The sequence below is a fragment of the Theropithecus gelada genome, chromosome 10, assembly GCF_003255815.1.
Source record: "Theropithecus gelada isolate Dixy chromosome 10, Tgel_1.0, whole genome shotgun sequence".
Taxonomy (NCBI): domain Eukaryota; kingdom Metazoa; phylum Chordata; class Mammalia; order Primates; family Cercopithecidae; genus Theropithecus; species Theropithecus gelada.
This window is the reverse complement of record NC_037678.1, coordinates 20,414,473-20,434,394: the sequence shown is the minus strand read 5'-3', so window position 1 is coordinate 20,434,394 and position 19,922 is coordinate 20,414,473. Positions and strand designations below refer to the sequence as shown.

The 19,922-nt window shown below is 38.0% G+C and overlaps 1 protein-coding gene and 1 pseudogene across 4 annotated transcripts in view; one reads left to right on the top strand and one right to left on the bottom strand.

The window, feature by feature from the left end:
* HORMAD2 (HORMA domain containing 2) overlaps positions 1-19,922 on the top strand; it is a 91,269-nt gene that overhangs the window by 11,265 nt on the left and 60,082 nt on the right. For 3 of the 4 annotated variants that reach the window (XM_025399070.1, XM_025399072.1, XM_025399071.1), the window contains 6 exons: positions 145-232; positions 5,077-5,218; positions 10,013-10,076; positions 11,319-11,355; positions 18,996-19,016; positions 19,690-19,716. In XM_025399070.1, coding sequence (XP_025254855.1) covers positions 182-232; positions 5,077-5,218; positions 10,013-10,076; positions 11,319-11,355; positions 18,996-19,016; positions 19,690-19,716 — 342 coding nt within the window. In that variant the 5' untranslated portion in view covers positions 145-181. The remainder of the gene's footprint in view (positions 1-144; positions 233-5,076; positions 5,219-10,012; positions 10,077-11,318; positions 11,356-18,995; positions 19,017-19,689; positions 19,717-19,922) is intronic. The other variant, XM_025399073.1, reaches the window with a different exon arrangement.
* Positions 12,034-12,348, bottom strand: LOC112633118 (annotated as a pseudogene).

Sequence of the window (19,922 nt, the reverse complement as noted above, 5' to 3'; positions counted from 1 at the left end):
CTGGGAAAATAGTTTATACTTAACTGTCCTTGATTTTAATTTTTTGTTTGCTTTTAGACTTTTTCAATTTCATTTTTGGGTAGAGTAAGAGAGGAATCATTGTATTTGGCAAGGTCTCTAATGAATTAATTATTTTTTTAATAGGTTGGACTTGTTGGAATAATCCTCATACATTTCTACAATGGCCACTGCTCAGCTTTCTCACTCCATCACAATACACAAAGCATCTAAGGTATTTGTTAAGAATTAAAAGAAAATCAATGACCATTTAGTGAGTTAGTTCAGAATTTAATTTTAATCTTTTGTATGTGTGTTTGTAAGCAGCAATTTTATCAGTTAATTAGCACATAATATTCTGGGAGAGTATGTGTACATTTTAACTGCCTAATAGACCAAGGACCAGAAAATTAAAATAAATTTCTACAAAGTTACTTACTGGGTGCTTGTTTCATGTTTATACAATATATTTAGATCTTCTAGAGTAAAAGAAATCAGAAACAAAAAGATGTTTAAAGAGAATGGTTCTTGGTGAGATATTCACTTCCTAAAACGTTAGGAAACTTGTGCTGCACACCATGGTGTAATTATAAGAACAGAAAGGGAGAGCACTGAGAGAAACTTGGATGCTAGAAGTCTAGGGGAGCATCCCAGGGCCAGGCATGTAGTTTGGTTTGTCCCATGACATTCATTAATGCATCATTTGTTTATTCATTGAGACTCAATATTATGTAATATAATATTCATAATACTATGTTATTCACTGATAAAATACAAAAATATGATCTTCATCTTCCAAAAGTTTATAATCTGGTTAGGAGTTAAGACAATATACAAAGCAATATATGATTTATATATATGTGAAAAAGAGTAAGACAATGCAAATTGTAGGAATTTAGAAATTTCATATGGACTGGAATGGTCTGTATATTCCTCATGAAAGAGATAAGGCTGAAGGTGGACAGACCTTGAATGATGAAGATAATTTGCATAGAGGAGAGAGAATTCCCTGAGGAAAACCTAGCGTATGCCTTGGCTCAGAATAAGAAATAAGATGGGCTGATTACAAAATTGGCTGATTGACTTTGGGCTGCCTTCCAGTGAAATGCATGGTAAAAGCGTTGTACTGTCTTTTCCTATGCCATTTCTCTCTTTTCCTGGGGATCCAGGATCCAGTATAAAAACGAGACCCTTAATTTTGGGAATCTGTTTATACTTTCCAGCTGTGCCTGTTTATTAGGCCGTAGAAACTACATGCTTTCCTGAGCCTGTTCTTCCAAGGGCTCCACCCTGAAGCCAGTAATCCAATTAAGAAACTTAAAAACTGGCAAATGAAAAAATCTTACAATTACTGGATCTTCTTCTGTCTGTGTATTTGTATGTGTTGTGTGTATGGTGTTTACATAAAAGAGTGCTAATTAATTGGCTTAAAGAAAAATAAGCACTTAAATCAAATATTTTGTCAGAAGCATTAAAACTTTAGTTCCTTTTAGTTTACATGACTTTAATAATCTTTGGAAAATAAAGATTATTGGTAAAATAAAAATATCTTCAAAATTTAGACATTTGGTCTGGGTCAGATGTTAGGTTTGCTAAATGCTTTAATGTCACAAACTGCTTCTTTGACTTTTAAAAATTATTCAGCTTACCTGCTTTGGAGCCATTAGAGTCTAAAGCCTAGGGACATGTGGAGTTAGCCATGCCCCCTGGCTATGTTGGGAAAAGTCAGAATTTATCTGCACTCTGCCTTCAAATATTATATTAACTGGTAATAAGTATTATCCTTATAGTATGAATTAAGAGTGATACAGAATGTAAGCCACATGAGGGAGAGGATTGTTATATGTTTTGCTCACTACTACATCTCAGAACCTAAAACAGTACCTATAATGTAATAAGATTAAATACATATTTGGATTAAGATTTTTCATACTTTGGAAATGGGAAAAAGAGCATGCCTGGCCGAAAGAACTGCATAAGACAACATTTTCCAAACTTATATGACCAGCAAACACTTAACATTTTTACTGAATACATTCATATAATGTATAAGTGTACAACTAAATGAATTTTTACAAACTTAACACATTGTTGTAAGCCAGAAGCCAGATCAGAAAACAGAACACTACCAGCACTCCCTCTCCTGCTGTCTTCTAGTTATTATTACCTCTCCCCACCAAGGGAAACCACCATCTTGACATCTAACAGCATAAATTAGTTTCACCTGCTTTTGTACTTTATATAAATGAAATCATACACTAATACTCATTTGTATCTGGTTTCTTTTGCTTAGCATTATGAGTGAGAGTTATCTGTATTACTCGATATAGTTATAGATCATTCATTCTCATTGCTATATAGTATTCCATCGGGGGCATATACCACAGTTTTATTCATTTTACTGTTGATGAGCATTTGGGTGGTTTCCAGCATGGGTCTATTACAAATAATGCTTTTCTGAATACTCTCATACATGTCCTATAGTGAACATATAAGTGTTGGATGTATACCTATGAGTCAAATATGGGTCATAGGATATGTGGTTATTTAGCTTTATTATATACTGCCAAGCAACTTTCCAAAGAGGTTGTACCCATTTACACTCCCACAACCAGTGTTTAGGAATTTTTATTATTCTACATCCTTTTAAAAATTTTTAGTCATTTTGGTGGGTGTGTAGTATTCTCTCATTGTGATTTGTTTGTTTGTTTGTTTGTTTGACAGTCTTACTCTGTTGCCCAGGCTGGAGTGGTACAACCTTGGCTCACTGTGATCTCCACCTCCTGGGTTCAAGTGTTTCTACTGCCTCAGCCTCCCGAGTAGCTAGGATAATAGGCACCCTCCACCACACCTGGCTAATTTTTGTATTTTTAGTAGAGACAGGGGTTTCACCATGTTGGCCAGGCTGGTCTTGAACTCCTGACCTCAAGTGATCCGCCCACCTCAGCCTCCCAAAGTCCTGGGATTACAGGTGTGAGCTACCACCCCTGGCCTCCTTGTGATTTTAATGCTCACTTCCCTGATAAAATTTAAACACTTTTTCATTTGTTTATTGGTCATTTGGATATGCTCTTTTATTAAGTGTCTATTTTCATACAAATAGACACTTTTCTATTTGATTGTCTTTCTTAAAGAATTTTAGGAGTTCTTTATACATTCTGGATATGAGTCCTTTGTAAGACCTATGCTCTTAATAGTATATTAATGAACAGAAGTTCTAAAGTTTAATATAGTCTAATTTGTTAATATTTAGAAAATACTTTAAAATTATAATGTATTGACACAATACCGACTGGAATTCATGAGACTTATTTTGTGCTTGGCTTAAAGAAAACAGCAAAAAGCAGCCTCACAGAATAATGAAAAACAGATCAAATTTTTGTTTTTATTTTAATACATAAACACAACAAACATTGTGTGTACAGTAAACATAGTATGTCAAACATATGTTGAAATGATAATTTGAGATACTGGCACAACCTATCCATCAGCAAATATTCTATATGCAAGATGACTCTTGGTAGACGCTCCTTACATACTGAAGCAAAAGTCACAAATTCATATACCAGTTGCTCTCTTATCACACTTCTTTTACGGCACACTATTTCTTAAGGAAGACTATCTAATCATTTAAGAACAATGATTTAGGTTTGTTTACTATGTTATATATATACACATACATAAAATTTAGCAGGAAGCTATTCCTAGTATTGATACTTTTTATAGAACACTATGACATCTTACAGAAGCTTTGTATTCCTCAGAGCTCTGGCTTAAGCAAAGCACAAAAGTATGGAAATACATGGCAATAGAATAGTAGATGAATAGCCGCAATTCCACATGGCTAGACAGTAGGGTGCATGGGAGAGAATAAGGGAGTGTGGGTAGGGAGGAAGGGGTACGAGATGAGGCAGGAGAGCTAAACAAGAATAAGATTTTGACAGTTCTCAAATCCCACTCTAAGGTACTTGAACTCTATCCTGGACGAACACTGATAAGATTTGTGTCCTTGAAAATTAATTCTGATGGCAATATGGAAGACAGGTTGAATAAAAGAATTGTTAGCAACGAAATCAGGGGCTACTGTAGTAATCAAGGAGATAATTAAGTATGTCCTTAGTCAAGCCAGTGGCAGTGAGAAGGGAAAGGAGAAAATAGATTTGAGAACTCTTTTAGAGAGAATTAATAGAATTTAGTAGGGTATGAATGAAAGAGAAGACAAAGATGAAGCTGCTTCTAACCTGGATGACTGGAGTAGTGCTGATTCACTAGTCTGAGAATGAGACTTGGGATCAGGTTTTAGCCAGGGGTGGCAGAAATAAACTGAGTTTAAGTGATCTACAAAGTAGTTTAGGTACAGATGTTCAGGAAATAAAAATATAGAACTGGAACTCATAACAGAAATAGGAACCCTAAATCCTTTCTGTATAGGCTATAGCCGAAGCTATGAAACTAGATGAGATTATTCATGAAGACAGCTATAAAAGAGAAAAAGCCTGAAGACAGAATCCTGGGGGATAACCAACATTTAAAGAGCAGAACAACTGGAAAAAAATAAAAGAGACTGAGACAGATACGTAGGAATAGGTGAAAAACCAAAATAGTGTTATGGCACCTTGGAGAGGAAAAGAGAGTATGTGGGTAACAGTGTCAGATAATATAAAGAAGTTACATATTATGAGGGATGAGAAGAGGTCAACTATAGGATTGTACTTGGTGACTTTGGAGAGAATAGTGTAGAAAGGAAAGGAGTAAAATCCAGATTGCAGTAGGGTCTGAGGAGTGTATGAGAGAGAAGGAGAGTATATAATCATAGTAAAACTCCAGTTTCATGGATCATTGTGAAATAAATTGTTTTAGTCTTGAATTACTTGGGTAATTGTTTCTGCCTTTCTGCTCTGCCTTGCCTATGAAGATCTAATTTAATGTAATATTCAAAGCACTGTTTCTTTTTGATTACCTTCGAATGTATCAAATTTGAAGTTCTGAGAAATCTTTTCATTATATCTGTGGTAATGATGTGCTGAACTGAATATATTAAAGAATACTAATCTTTTTTCACCTCCGTTGTTTTTCCAGGAAACAGTTTTCCCATCCCAAATCACTAATGAGCATGAGTCCCTGAAAATGGTGAAGAAACTTTTTGCTACTTCCATCTCATGTATAACATACCTAAGGGGCCTGTTTCCAGAGAGCTCTTATGGAGAACGCCATTTGGATGGTAAAGTTAAACTAACTAGTCTCTTTGGCTGTTGTAGCCCCCTTTCTCTATTTAGCAGAAATAGACAAATTCTCACAAAGTGTGCTAATTCCAACTTCAGGGCCTGTTCTTCAAGACCAATTTGCTAATCCATTTTTCCATTTTAATTTTACTGTGTGTAGTGATTTTACTTATAGGAATTACTAGTTCCTGGCTAGATGCCAGGTGACAGATGGAAGAAAAAAGAAATCTGTTTGGATAAGTCCAGTATAAAAGCAATAGCTAGATCAAAATCTATTTGAATGCTGTAGATTTGCACTATTTTGTGCCTCAATTGAATTTATTCTTTAAGGTACACTTTGGCACTGAGGAAGTTCAAAGGAACCAGGTGAAAACCTTTTCTCTCTGTTAACATATACAAAAATGCTGGGGAAAAAAAAAAGCCAAACTCACTTGTTGATTCACATGGATATTAAGATAATTATTATTCTAATCAGTTCTGGCTTTTTTCTCAATTGCCAGGTCTTCTACTTTCATTCCTTTTGTTTCAGTGCTCTTAAACTTATCATCTCATTTCCTTATATTACAAGCTGTTTCTGGCCCCTTTTCTTCTCTTATTATAAAAACAAGTACCGGCCAGGCATGGTGGCTCATGCCTGTAATCCCAACATCTTGGGAGGCTGAGGCGGGTGGGTCACCTGAGGTCAGGAGTTCGAGACCAGCCTGGCCAACATGGTGAAACACTGTCTCTACTAAAAATACAAAAATTAGCTGGGCATTGTGGTGGGCACCTGTAATCCCAGCTACTTGGGAGGCTGAGGCAGGCGAATCACTTGAACCCAGGAGACAGACATTTCAGTGAGCCAAGATCGTGCCATTTCACTCCAGCCTGGGTGACAAGAGCAAAACTTCATCTAAAAAAAAACCCAAAAGACAAAAAACAAACAAACAAACAACCAACCAACCAAAAAGCAAAAAACCCAAGTACCTAGTACTCAACAATTTTTCAAAATCTTATTTGTTTAAAAAACTGGATTGTGTGGCCGGGCGCGGTGGCTCAAGCCTGTAATCCCAGCACTTTGGGAGGCCGAGACGGGCGGATCACGAGGTCAGGAGATCGAGACCATCCTGGCTAACACGGTGAAACCCCGTCTCTACTAAAAAATACAAAAAACTAGCCGGGCGAGGTGGCGGGCGCCTGTAGTCCCAGCTACTCGGGAGGCTGAGGCAGGAGAATGGCGTGAACCCGGGAGGCGGAGCTTGCAGTGAGCTGAGATCCGGCCACTGCACTCCAGCCTGGGTGACAGAGCGAGACTCCGTCTCAAAAAAAAAAAAAAAAAAAAAAAAAAAACTGGATTGTGTATCGTGAAAATGGCCATACTACCCAAAGTAATTATAGATTCAATGTTATTCCCATCAAGTTACCATTGACTTTCTTCACAGAATTAGAAAAAAGCTACTTTAAATTTCATATGGAACCAAAAAGGAGCCCATATGGCCAAGATAATCCTAAGCAAAAAGAACAAAGCTGGAGGCATCACGCTACCTGACTTCAAACTATATTATAAGGCTACAGCAACCAAAACAGCACGGTACTGGTACCAAAATAGATATATAGACCAATGGAAGAGAACAGAGACCTCAGAAATAACACAACACATCTACAACCATCTGATCTTTGACAAACCTGACAAAAACAAGCAATGAGGAAAGGATTCCCTATTTAATAAATGGTGCTGGGAAAACTGGCTAGCCATATGCAGAAAACTGAAACTGGACCCCTTCCTTACACCTTATACAAAAGTTAATTCAAGATGGATTAAAGACTTAAATATAAGACCTAAAACCATAAAAACGTAGAAGAAAACCTAGGCTGTATCATTCAGGACATAGGCATGGGCAAAGACTTCATGACTAAAGCACCAAAAGCAATTGCAACAAAAGCCAGAATAGACAAATGGGATCTAATTAAACTGAAGAGCTTCTGTACAGGAAAAGAAATTGTCATTAGAGTGAACAGGCAACATACAGAATGGGAGAAAATTTTTGCAATCTATCCATCTGACAAAGGTATAATATCCAGAATCTACAAAGAACTTAAAACAAATTTACAAGAAAAAAACAACCCCATCAAAAAGTGGGCAAAGGATATGAACAGACACTTCTCAAAAGAAGACATTTATGCAGCCAACAAACATATGAAAAAAAGCTCATCACCACTGGTCGTTAGAGAAATGCAAATCAAAACCACAATGAGATACCATCTCATGCCAGTTAGAATGGAGATCACTAAAAAGTCAGGAAGCAATAGATGCTGGAGAGGATGTGGAGAAATAAGAATGCTTTTACACTGTTAGTGGGAGTGTAAATTAGTTCAACCATTGTCGAAGACAGTGTGGCAATTCATCAAGGATATAGAACCAGAAATACCATTTGACCAAGCAATCCCATTACTGGGTATATACCCAAAGGATTATAAATGGGTAAACATATACACACATATGTTTATTACAGCACTATTTACAATAGCAAAGACTTGGAACCAACCCAAATGCCCATCAATGATAGACTGGATAAAGAAAATGTGGCACATATACATCATGGAAAACTATGTAGCCATAAAAAAAGAATTAGTTCATGTCCTTTGCAGGAACATGGAGGAAGCTGGAAACCATCATTCTTAGCAAACTAATACAGGAACAGAAAACCAAACACCGCATATTCTCACTCATAAGTGGGAGTTGAATAATGAGAACCCATGGAAACAGGGAGGGGAACATCACACACTGGAGCCTGTCGGGGGATAGGGGGCAAAGGAAAGAATAGCATTAGAACAAATACCTAATGCATGCAGGGCCTAAAACCTAGTTGACAGGTTGAGGGGTGCAGCAAACCACCATGGCTCATAAACAAAACTTCACGTTCTGCGCATATATTCCAGAACTTAAAGTATTTAAAAAATTTTTTAAAAAGCTATATTGTGAATCTTGTTGACTTGTCACTAAAATAGGAACTATCATTTTGAAAATAAATATAGAGAGCTACAAGTTGCCTTGTAAGATGTTATTTTTCAAAATCTAATTTAAAATTTCTTACATCTGTATTTAATGATATACCTTGGCCTCATTTTAGTCTAATTCTCTTGGTTGGGCACAGTGGCTTATGCTTGTAATCCAAAGTGTAATTATAACACTTTGAAAGGCAAGTTGGGCAGATTGCTTGAGCCTAGGAGTCCAAGAGCAGCCTGAACAACACGGTGAAACCCTGTCTCTATAAAAAATACAAAAAATTAGCTGGCCATGGTGGTGGGTGCCTGTAGTTCCAGCTACTCTGGAGGCTGAGGTGGGAGGATCATCTGAGCGTAGGGGCTTAAGGCTACAGTGAGCTGTGATTGCACCACTGAATTCCAGCCTCGGCGATACAGTGAGACTCTGTCTCAAAAAAGAAAAAATATTAAGCAATGTAAGAGCATCAATAAAATGCATGTGTGCTATAAGCACATAAACATGGTATTTGCAATCACAACAACCTCATTTGTATTATGACATCTTTTGGTCTATGAGATACAAACTTGTAACAGTGAATGTGTTTATTTCTAACATATATTTGCAGCTTCCCCTCGTGTCTAGAACATAGAATTGAGAAAGACATATTTTTGGTAATAAGCACATACTGTGTGCCAGTCACTACCCTAGGCAATGGCAATGATACCATTCTCTATAGCTTTATTTTTTGTGACAGTTATTGTGGAAGTGATATGTCTCCCTTTCAGTGTTTGTTCTTAAAGTAATATACATCATAAAAATGCTTAGTACTCCTGCGTCACTCTCTTGTAATTTCTGAATGTTATATCAACACAGGATAATTTTCATATCCCTCAATAGAGATACAGGTAACATCAATTTTAGGACAGGAAAACAATATGAAAAGGTGAAGTTACTTATGCAAAATCACACATAAATCAGTGATTGATCTTGGACTACTTTAAACCAAAATTGTATTTATTTATTTATTTATTTAGAGACGGAGTCTCATTTCATTGTCCGGGCTGGAGTGTGGCGACATGATCATTATAGGATTACAGCTTCGACCTTCCAGGCTCAAGTGATCCTCCTGCCTCAGCTTCCTGAGTAGTTGGGACTATAGGCATGTGCCACTATGCCCAGATAATTTTTTAATGTTTTTTTTAGAGGTGAGGGTTCACTAGGTTGCCCTGGCTGGTTTCGACATCCTGGGCTCAAGTAATTCTCTGCCTCAGCCCCTCAAAGTGCTGGGATTACAGATGTGAGCCACCGCGCCCGGCCTAAACCCAGACTCTTAATATGATATTCCTATTCTTCCTAAGTGTAAAAAGGTAGTTAGATTTCAGATAAAGTAAATATTTGAGAATAATCCATGTGAAATTTTTCATTCCTTTCTTTTCATTGAGAGGGAGAGAAATAACAGGGAAATGACTGAGATTGAGGTGTATATTTTAAGTTGGTCAATGGAGATAGTCTCAACACTACCTCATAATTACTTAGAATTCTACAGAGGCAAAGAAGGGACACAAATTGATTTTGGAGCCAACTCAGTTGTGCTACATTGTAGAAGGGGGAAACTCCTAACTGTAATCAAAATTGAGACTAAGCTACTTCTTAACATAGGATTTGTTTTTAAAGTAGATGTTTAGAGATCCAAAATGTTTTTATAAGCTATAAAACTAAATAAATTACATAAATAAAATAGTTAAAGGAAATACCCTATTTAGCATGGACAATTTCAGTACAGCAGTCATTTAGTAGATAAAAATAGACTATGTTTCTGTTTTTGTAGACCTCAGTTTAAAAATCCTCCGAGAAGATAAAAAATGTCCTGGGTCACTGCATATTATCAGATGGTAAGTAATAGAAATTCTATAAAAGTTGAACAACATTATTTTTATCATGGCTGAAATTACCCATAATGCTTTATTTAGTAAGATTTTTTTTTCTTTTTCTTTTTTTTTTTTTTTTTGAGATGGAGTCTTGCTCAGTTGCCCAGCCTGAGTGCAGTGGTGTGATCTCGGCTCACTGCAAGCTCTGCCTCCCGGGTTCACGCCATTCTCCTGCCTCAGCCTCCTGAGTAGCTGGGACTACATGCGCCCGCCACTACGCCTGGCTAGTTTTTTTTTTTTTTTTGTATTTTTAGTAGAGACGGCGTTTCACCGTGTTAGCCAGGATGGTCTCGTTCTCCTGACCTCGTGATCCGCCCGTCTCGGCCTCCCAAAGTGCTGGGATTACAGGCGTGAGACACCACGCCCGGCCAAGACCATTTTTTAAAAAAACCATTTCTTCTTTCCTACTTTCCCTCTTTCTTTTTCCTTTTCTTTTTCTTTCTTTTTTTTTTTTTTTTTGAGACGAAGTCTCCCTCTGTCGCCCAGGCTGGAGTGCAGTGGCACGATTTCGGCTCACTGCAACCTTTGCCTCCCAGGTTCAAGCGATTCTCCTGCCTCAGCCTCTCGGGTAGCTGGGACTACAGGTGCACGCCAATCATGCCCAGCTAATTTTTGTATTTTTAGTAGAGATGGGGTTTCACCATGTTGGCCAGGATGGTCTCGATCTCTTGACGTCATTATCCGCCCACCTTGGCCTCCCAAAGTGCTGGGACTACAGGTGTGAGCCATTGTCCTGGCCTGCTTTCCCTCTTTCTTTTTAAAAAATAATTTTCTAGGAATTTGTAAGAATTATTCAATATTTTTAATTATCAATATTATTAATAATTTTAAGACACTGATTTAGCTTTGTTTTTGAAAGAAAATTGACTTATATAAAAATAAAAACTGTGATAAAATACTAAATATATATACCTATGTACCCACAGAAATTTAAAAAACTGATAATTCATCATATGCGTGTCAGTGTACTAAACATGGGATCCAAGCAAATTTGGTTCACTACCACAAAATTGCTCATTACTACTTATAAAGTTCTATCAACATATTAAAAGTTGCTGGAAGTTTAAAAAAGTGATTAAATGGGAAAGGTAAGATGGTTATCAACTTAATGTACATCAAAGCAAAAAGTGCAAATGAATTCTGTAGTTGGAATTATTTTGGCTTTGCATGTGGTCCAATTGACATCAAACATTTATTTCTTGACAGGATTCAAGGTTGTTTTGATGCTTTGGAAAAGAGATACGTAAGAATGTTTTTAAACTTACACTGGAATCAAAGGCTTGTCTTTTATTCTTTATAAAAAGAAATTAGACTTTTATTTCGTTGTGTTTAACAGTATAAGTGTCTACGTTTGCATTCATAAACTAATTTCTTGTTATCTTATGTCTTTATTGTCCTGTTGATGTCTCCTTTGCATCAATTAGAAAGAAAACTCATTTTTCTCTTTTACATACTCATATCTTTTTGACCACAGAGTTTCCTCTGAAGTCACTGGAAGAGATCCACAGGATGTGGGACAGGAGAGACAAGAATCTGGCATTTAGTGCATTGAACGTATTTAGAATAGTGGTGATTCAATTTGCAGATATGAAAGGAAAAAAATGGACTTGAATAATTGGTTTTTATTCTGTCTTAGTTATTTTGGTAACTATATTTAGTTCATAAGTATAATCTATTCCTTTACAATAGGTAGTATTGTACTAGTATTGTACCTCAGATTTAAAAAAAATATATAGCTTAAATTTTAAGTGCATCTGATCTTTCATGCTGCCCAAGACAGCTATGAAGGGCGTACAGAATGGAGGCTCTAGTCCTAGTTGAAGAGACAAGATGTATATAAATGAAATTTATTTTTTCTTTCTGTTTTTTTCTTTCCTGTGGAGTTTTTATTATGAGCAGAGGGCAGGGCAAGGCAGGGGGCTCAGTCCTTGGCAGCGGCTTTCCTCATGGCGGCCAGGACATTGCTCAGCTCCTCCTACTTCCTCTTGGTGCGGATGTGTGTTCCCACCTTTTTCTTGATGAACTTGAAGGCCCATTTGTCCTTGGAGACCTTGAGCTACTTCATGGGATGCTGCCCATACAGGGTGAAGCCACACACCTCTGGGATCATATCCCGCATGAACTTGGTGTGTTTGGTCAGGCACCTGTGGTGGCAGCTGGGCCTGGGCTTGCTCACATTCTTGGCCACCTTGTGGCCCTTGTTGAGTCCCATGGCTGTAAGGTAGAGCAGAGCCATGGCTGCTGCTCTCCAGTGGCAGCCAAGGCCTATAAATATTTGAAATTTCCACCACTGCTTTTCCCCATTTTCTCCATCTATGTCTTCTTTTTACTCCTCAGTTCTTGATTTTTTTTAAAGAAATCTTGTTTTTAATTAAGAAATCTTGAGGTCAGGAAGCCTTACACTAGATTATTTAGCACATTCATATATTTCTATTTCCACTGCACATTTGTTACTTATGATTTATTCAACACTGACCAGAGGGACCTAGGGATACAAAGATAAAACAGAAGTGGGAAAGAGCTTATAGACCTTGGCAGAAGATAAGTGATATTCATATGCAGGGCTGATGATCAGCTGTTATATACTGACTCAGCTGTATCTGCTCTTAAAATATTGAAATATTTCTGTATTGAATGGTAAATTGCTGCTTTTCTGAGACCTCATGTGGCTCCCTATCAATATCCTCCACGTCACTTTACCAGTGTCTCTTTTGGGATCTCTCCAGAACACTCCAAAATCCAGTAACCAAAAGGTTAATATCTAGTCCAAGGTTTGCTTCCAGGAGCCCAGCTCTAGAGCTAAATTGGCATCCTTTCTGACTGGCCAGCATCTATGTCATATTGGGCTTTACATATTTATTTATTTATTTTTGTGAGTGTGTGACAGAGTCTCACTCTGTCGCCCAGGCTGGAGTGCAGTGGCACGATCTTGACTCACTGCAACCTCCACCTCCCAGGTTCAAGCAATGCTCCTGCCTCAGCCTCCTAAGTAACTGAGATTACAGACATGCACCACCATACTTGGCTAATTTTTGTATTTTTAGTAGAGACGGTGTTTCACCATGTTGGCCAGGCTGCTCTTGAACTCCTGACCTCAAGTGATCTGCCCAACTCAGCCTCCCAATGTGCTGGGATTACAGGCATGAGCCACTGCACCCAGCCTATATATTGATTTTTTATGTCAATTTGATATTTTAATGTAAAAATATCAGAGATATTTTGATCACCCTTATAATGCTCATTAGAAAGTGATGAATGCCTAAAGAAAGATAATGATCATATGCAATGGGAAGTATGGGAAAGGAGGCACTATACCCTGTGAGGAACATGAGAGAAATCTTTTGAGAGAAAATAGCTTTTGAGCTTTGAAGGTCCTAAATATTTGGACAGATTGAAAGGGGGAGAAGGCCATCACTGTTATACTGAACAGTGCTCATTCATTCCCCCTTCATCCACTCATTTAGTGACATTTCCTGACTGTTCCTCACTGATGGGCAGTACAATATAGTTAGAAGTTCAAGTTTTGGAGTCAGATGGTCTGAAGAATCCCAGTTCTGTCACTTAATACCCGTGTGGCCTTTGGCAAGTAACCTACCTTTTGGTACCTTAGTTTCTTTGCATATAAGATGGGGATAATAATAGAATCCACTTGTTAAGGTTATTTGATAATGAGTTAATAATCTAAAGCAGTGGTTCTCAAACTTTAGCTTGCATCAGAATCACCTGGAGGACTTGTTAAAACACAGGTTGTCAAGCCTCACCTCAATATTCTGATGTAAGAATTTGCATTTCAGACAAGTTACAAGTGATGCTCTTGACTGCTGGTCTAGGGACCATAATTTGAAAACCGCTGATCTAAAATGTTTAGAACAATGCCTGGCACATAACAAACACTATGTATGTGTTAAACATTCATTCTTTATACATCGGCTATTTAATCTGTGCCAGACATTGTGCCTAGGCATTGGATGAGATAATAATGAGAGTAAAATGTGATTCCACTCTCAGGGAGTCATAATATAATAGTAAGAGTCACTTCTTAAATAAAAGATTATAAGTATTACATGTACTAAAATAGCAGTATAATGTACAAAGGGTATCTAGCTAGTTTGATACATTTATTTTACTAAATGACTACCTGTATGACTGACTCAGTCAAAATAACTTGTTTTGGGGAGATCAAAAGACAAAATTTTAGATAGATGACTTAGTCTCTTAAGTAAATAGTATTTATATTGTTTTTCAGTTGTTAATGTTTTATAACTTTCCTCAGGTGATCTTGTAGCTGGTACGATATGTTTTAAAAGTAGTTTGAGGCCGGGCACAGTGACTCATACCTGTAATCCCAGCACTTTGGGAGGCTGAGGCGGGTGAATCTCTTGAACCCAGGAGTTTGAGACCAGCCTGGACAACATGGTGACACCTTGTATTTCTGCTATAAATACAAAAAATTAGCTGGGTATGGTGGCTTGGCCTATAATCCCAGCTACTCGAGAGGCTGAGGCAGGAGAATTGCTTGAACCTAGGAGGTAGAGGTTGCAATGAGCTGAGACCATGCCACTGCACTCCAGCCTAGTGACAGAGTGAAACTTCATCTCAAATAAATAAGTATATAAATAAATGAAAATAGTTTGAGTAAAATCAAATTTGAGTATCTAGAGATCTTGAAAGATGTTCCCCTGTAAGAGCATGATTATTTCTAGTTGTGAAATTTTGGGTGATTTTTTTTTTTTTTTTTTGAGATCGAGTCTCTCTCTGTTGCCCAGGCTGGAGTGCAGTGGCGCAATCTTGGCTCACTGTAACCTCCGCCTCCCGAATTCAAGTGATTCTTCTGCCTCAGCCTCCCGAGTAGCTAGGACTATAGGTGTGTGCCACCACGCCTGGCTAATTTTTGTATTTTTAAGTATAGATGGGGTTTCAATTTTGGGTGATTTTTATACTTATTTTGTACTTTATATTATGCTTGAATTCTTTAAAATAAACACATATCAGTGTTGTATATAATTATTGTAAAAAAAGAGACTATATTGTATATAGTTACCTAGCTTGTTTCCTTATTCGCATTCTCAGTTCCTCACCATTCTGATCCACTGTTCACACTGCATACTTTCAGAAACCCAAGTCTGATCATGTTGTTCTTTTGTCTAAACATTTTCCACAGCTTTTAAAATAAAGTTCAGGGTCCTTCACATGATCTGCAAGGCCTATATGATCCCTATCTGCCTTCCAAGGTATCGCTGTTGTTCCCATGTTCAAGCCACACAAGCAATCTAGAACATGCCAAGCTCCTTTTACCTTTGCATATATTGTTCCTCTTGCCTAGAAACTTCTCTCCCCTGCCCCATACACCTTGCCTGGCTAACTCAAATTTATCTTTCAAGTCTCAGCTTAAATATTTACTTCCCTAGGGAGGCCTTCCCTGACACCCTCCTCCCCAGCCTAGGTGGTTCCTTTATTTTATGTTCTCATAGCACCCCATGCTGCTGCTTCATAGCAATGAACACGATGATAATGATGTAGCTATCTTTGCTATGTTTTTGTTGTTTACTGTTGTTCTTCCCTGGTAGTCTGAATGTTCCCTGATAGCAGCCATGTCTATTTTTGAATGAATGCATAAATAAATGAACTCAATTAATTAATGTATGAGTTTATATGCAGTAATCAAAATGGCCACAAAGTGGCAGTGAAGTTTTAGTCCTTTGATATGAAATTGTGATTCTGAATTTTTTTTCTTTTCTTTCTTTCTCTCTTTCCCACCTACCCTCCTTCTTTCCTTCCTTCCTTCCTTTTCTTCCTCTCTCTTTTCTTTCTTTTTCTTTTCTTTTCTCCTTCCTTCCTTCTTTCCTTTCTTCTTTTTCTTTGGAGTCTCTCTCTGCTGCACAGGCTGGAGTGCAGCAGCATGGTCTTGGCTCACTGCAACCTCCAACTTCCGGGTTCAAGCTATTCTCCTGCCTCAGCCTCCCGAGTAGCTGGGATTACAGGTGCCTGCCACTACGCCTGGCTAATTTTTTATGTTTTTAGTAGAGATGGGGTTTCACCATGTCAGCCATGCTGGTCTCGAACTCCTGACCTCGTGACCCGCCTCCCAAAGTGCTGGGATTACAGGCGTGAGCCACTGTGCCTGGCCCTCTCTTTCTCTCTTATAGAGTTTCACTCTGTTGCCTAGGCTGGAGTACATTGGCACAATCATGACTCACTGCAGCCTCAACTTCCAGGCCTCAAACAATCCTCCTGTCTCAGCCTTCCAAGTAGCTAGGACCACAAGTGTGCACCACCATGCCTAGCTAATTATCTTACTTTTTGTAAAGATGGCATCTTACCATGTTTCCCAGGCTGGCTTTGAACTCCTGGGTTCAAGTGATTCGCCCACCTTGAGCTCCCAAAGTGCTGGGATTACAGGCAAGAACCACTGTGCCTGGCCTGAAATTTTCTGATTTGTATTCTAGTTTTTAAAAACAATTTTCATTGGCTTGATTATATTTCTATCTCTATATATTACTCTTTCAAGAAGAGATAATCTGTTCATAGTAGTGTATATGTAGAGAGGACAAGGACTTTATAGACATATAAGACATTTTTACTTAGTAGATTAGTTTCAAATGGGACACTTTTTGAGGTACTTGTTGCATATTTAATTATTTAGTAATACTGAATTATTTTGTATACCTTTTGCCTCCAGAACTAGAATATAACTTTTTGAGAGGAGAGATAGTTATCTTTTTTGTGTCCCTCTCCTCTCTAGCAGAGCCCTGTGTATGTGATGGACTCTCACTTGAATGAGTGAATAGTTAGTACAGTTGGCCCTCCATGTATCAGAGCATTCTACATCCACAGATTCAACCAACTGGAAAATATTTAGAAAAAATAACAGTACAACAATAAAAAATAATACAAATAAACATACAGTGTGACAAGTATTTATATAGCATTTACATGGTATTAGGTATTATAAGTAATCTAGAAATGATTTAAAATACAGTTGAACTCATTACACTTTATATACAGGTATCAAAATATCACATGTACCCCCAAAATATGTACAACTATTATATATCAATTTAAAAATGCTAGTCTTTCAGAAATGGAGAGAAAAAAAAAATTATAGGAAAGAATCAGTTTTCAGATATCTGGGAAATTCCTCTTTATAATGCAAAAAAACTGCTATCAAATTGTGAACATATACTTTTTTTTTTTTTAAGATGGAATCTCTCTCTATTGCCCAGGCTGGAGTGCAATGGCGCGATCTCAGCTCACTGCAACCTCTGCCTCCCAGGTTCAAGCTATTCTCCTGTTTCAGCCTCCCAAGTAGCTGGGATCACAGGCACAAGCAGCCATGCCTGGCTAATTTTTTGTATTTTAGTAGAGACAGGGTTTCACCATGTTTCCCAGGCTGGTCCCAAACTCCCGAGCTCAGGCAGTCTACCCACCTTGGCCTCCCAAAGTGCTAGGATTATAGGCGTGAGCCACCGCACCTGGCTTCATATAATTTTAGCATAAAGTTAATTTTGACCCTCCCGGAAAAAAGTACAGTTGACCTTTGAACCACATGGGTTTGAGCTTCACAGGTTCACTTATACATGGATTATTTTCAAAAAATACAGTTGGCCCTCTGTATCTGTGACTTCCACATCTGCAACCAAAGGTGGATTGAAAATACAGGCCGGGGCCAGGGCAGTGGTTCACGCCTGTAATCTCAGCACTTTGGGAGGCTGAGGCAGGTGGATCACAAGGTCAGGAGATCGAGACCATCCTGGCCAACTTGGTGAAACCCCGTGTCTACTAAAAATACAAAAATTAGCTGGGCGTGGTGGTGCATGTATGTAATCCCAGCTACTCAGGAGGCTAAGGCAGGAGAATCGCTTGAGCCCAGGAGGTGGAGGTTGCAGTAAGCCAAGATCATGCTACTGTACCCAGCCTGGTGACTCAAAAAAAAAAAAAGAAAGAAAGAAAGAAAAAGAAAACACAGGCTGGGCGCAGTGGCTCATACCTGTAATTCCAGCACTTTGGGAGACCAAGGTGGGAGGATCACTTGAGGTCGGGGGTTCATGACCAGCCTGGCCAACATGGCAAAACCCCATCTCTACTGAAAATACAAAACTTAGGCCTGCTGTGGTGGCTCATGCCTGTAATCCCAGCACTTTGGGAGGCCGAGGCGGGCAGATCACGAGGTCAGGAGATCGAGAGCATCCTGGCTGACACGGTGAAACCCTGTCTCTACTAAAAATACAAAAAATTAGCCAGATGTGGTGGTGGGCGCCTGTCGTCCCAGTTCCTTGGGAGGCTAAGGCAGGAGAATGGTGTGAACCTGGGAGGTGGAGCTTGCAGTGAGCCGAGATCACACCACTGTACTCCAGCCTGGGCGACAGAGCAAGACTCTGTCTCAAAAAAAAAAAAAAAAAGAAAAAGAAAATACAAAAATTAGCCGGGCATTGTAGTGGGCACCTATAATCCCAGCTATTCAGGAGGGGAATCCCTTGAACCTGGGAGGCAGACGTTGCAGTGAGCTGAGATCATGCCACAACACTCTAACCTGGGCGACAGAGTGAGACTCTGTCTCAAAAAATAAATAAATAAATAAATAAATAAATAAATAAATAAATACAGTATCTGCAGATGTGAAACCCAGATACGGAGGGCTGACTTTTCATATACTCCCTGAAGTACTTGAGTACACATGGATTTTGGTATTCATAGGGAGCCCTGGAACTAATTCCTTCTCAAATACTGAGTGATGACTGTATCCTTTTTGTTCTGGCCTTCTGGATATTTTTTTCCTACCCAAATCTTTCAAACCTCTCTGAAATAATATTTTAATTAGTCTATTGAAAAGAATGATAATATAGGTGCAAGTATATAATAATAATATTTTTCTTTCTCTTGAAGCTACGTATGGCAGTACTGACAGTAAGTACACACTCATTTAAAGACCAAGCCTCTGTCTCTATTTCGTTGTCTTTTGGCAAGTGAAACATTAAAACAGTACTCTCCCCCTTCCCCCCGACTTTTTCTTTTTATCTGTCTTGGAATTAAAGACAGGATCTATCAGAAGTTTTAATAAAAGATTATGAATTTTATATTTCTTTGGTGTAACACCTGGGAAAATATATAGGCTGTACTATCTGCTTCATTTATTGGCTCTCAGGATTTTATTTTTTTAGTTACTTTACAGACTCCAGATTTTTTGTTTTTGAACTTTGGTAGACTCTTGAAATTTTGTACACCTCTGAGTTTAACATGGTATACATAGTTAAGAATAGAAAATGAGAAGATACCATTGAGAGTCTTAGGTCTATGATTTATTGAACAAATTTTAAACCATAATGGATTATTTAGAATTTATTTGTAGCTCAGTCATGGTAATTATGAATGCTTTATTATTAATTTCCTTTTATTCAGTGTTCACAGAATATTCTAAAGACTCTACATTCACAAAATAAGCATATCCTATCTCTAGCTTAAAATATATGTCTGTACTCAACTAATAGAGCACAATTGGACTCTATATAAAAAATGTATTTCATAAGGAGTAATCTAGTAAATTCCAGAAATTGAATGCTGTTTATTTTCCCTTATACAGCTTTACACAAATCCCATGGGATCTGAGGTAAGAACACACACAAACATATAGGTGGGTAGTATATGTATATAATATTTTAAGATGTTTTTCTGAGTTGAGGTTATATATTATGTTGCTAGACTACCATATGAGCAGAGGAACTCACAGTGGGCTCTTTCAGTATATTTTACTCTAAACTTGACCAATCTATTATTATGAGATTTTTCAAAAACTATCTAAGGGTATTGGGGAAA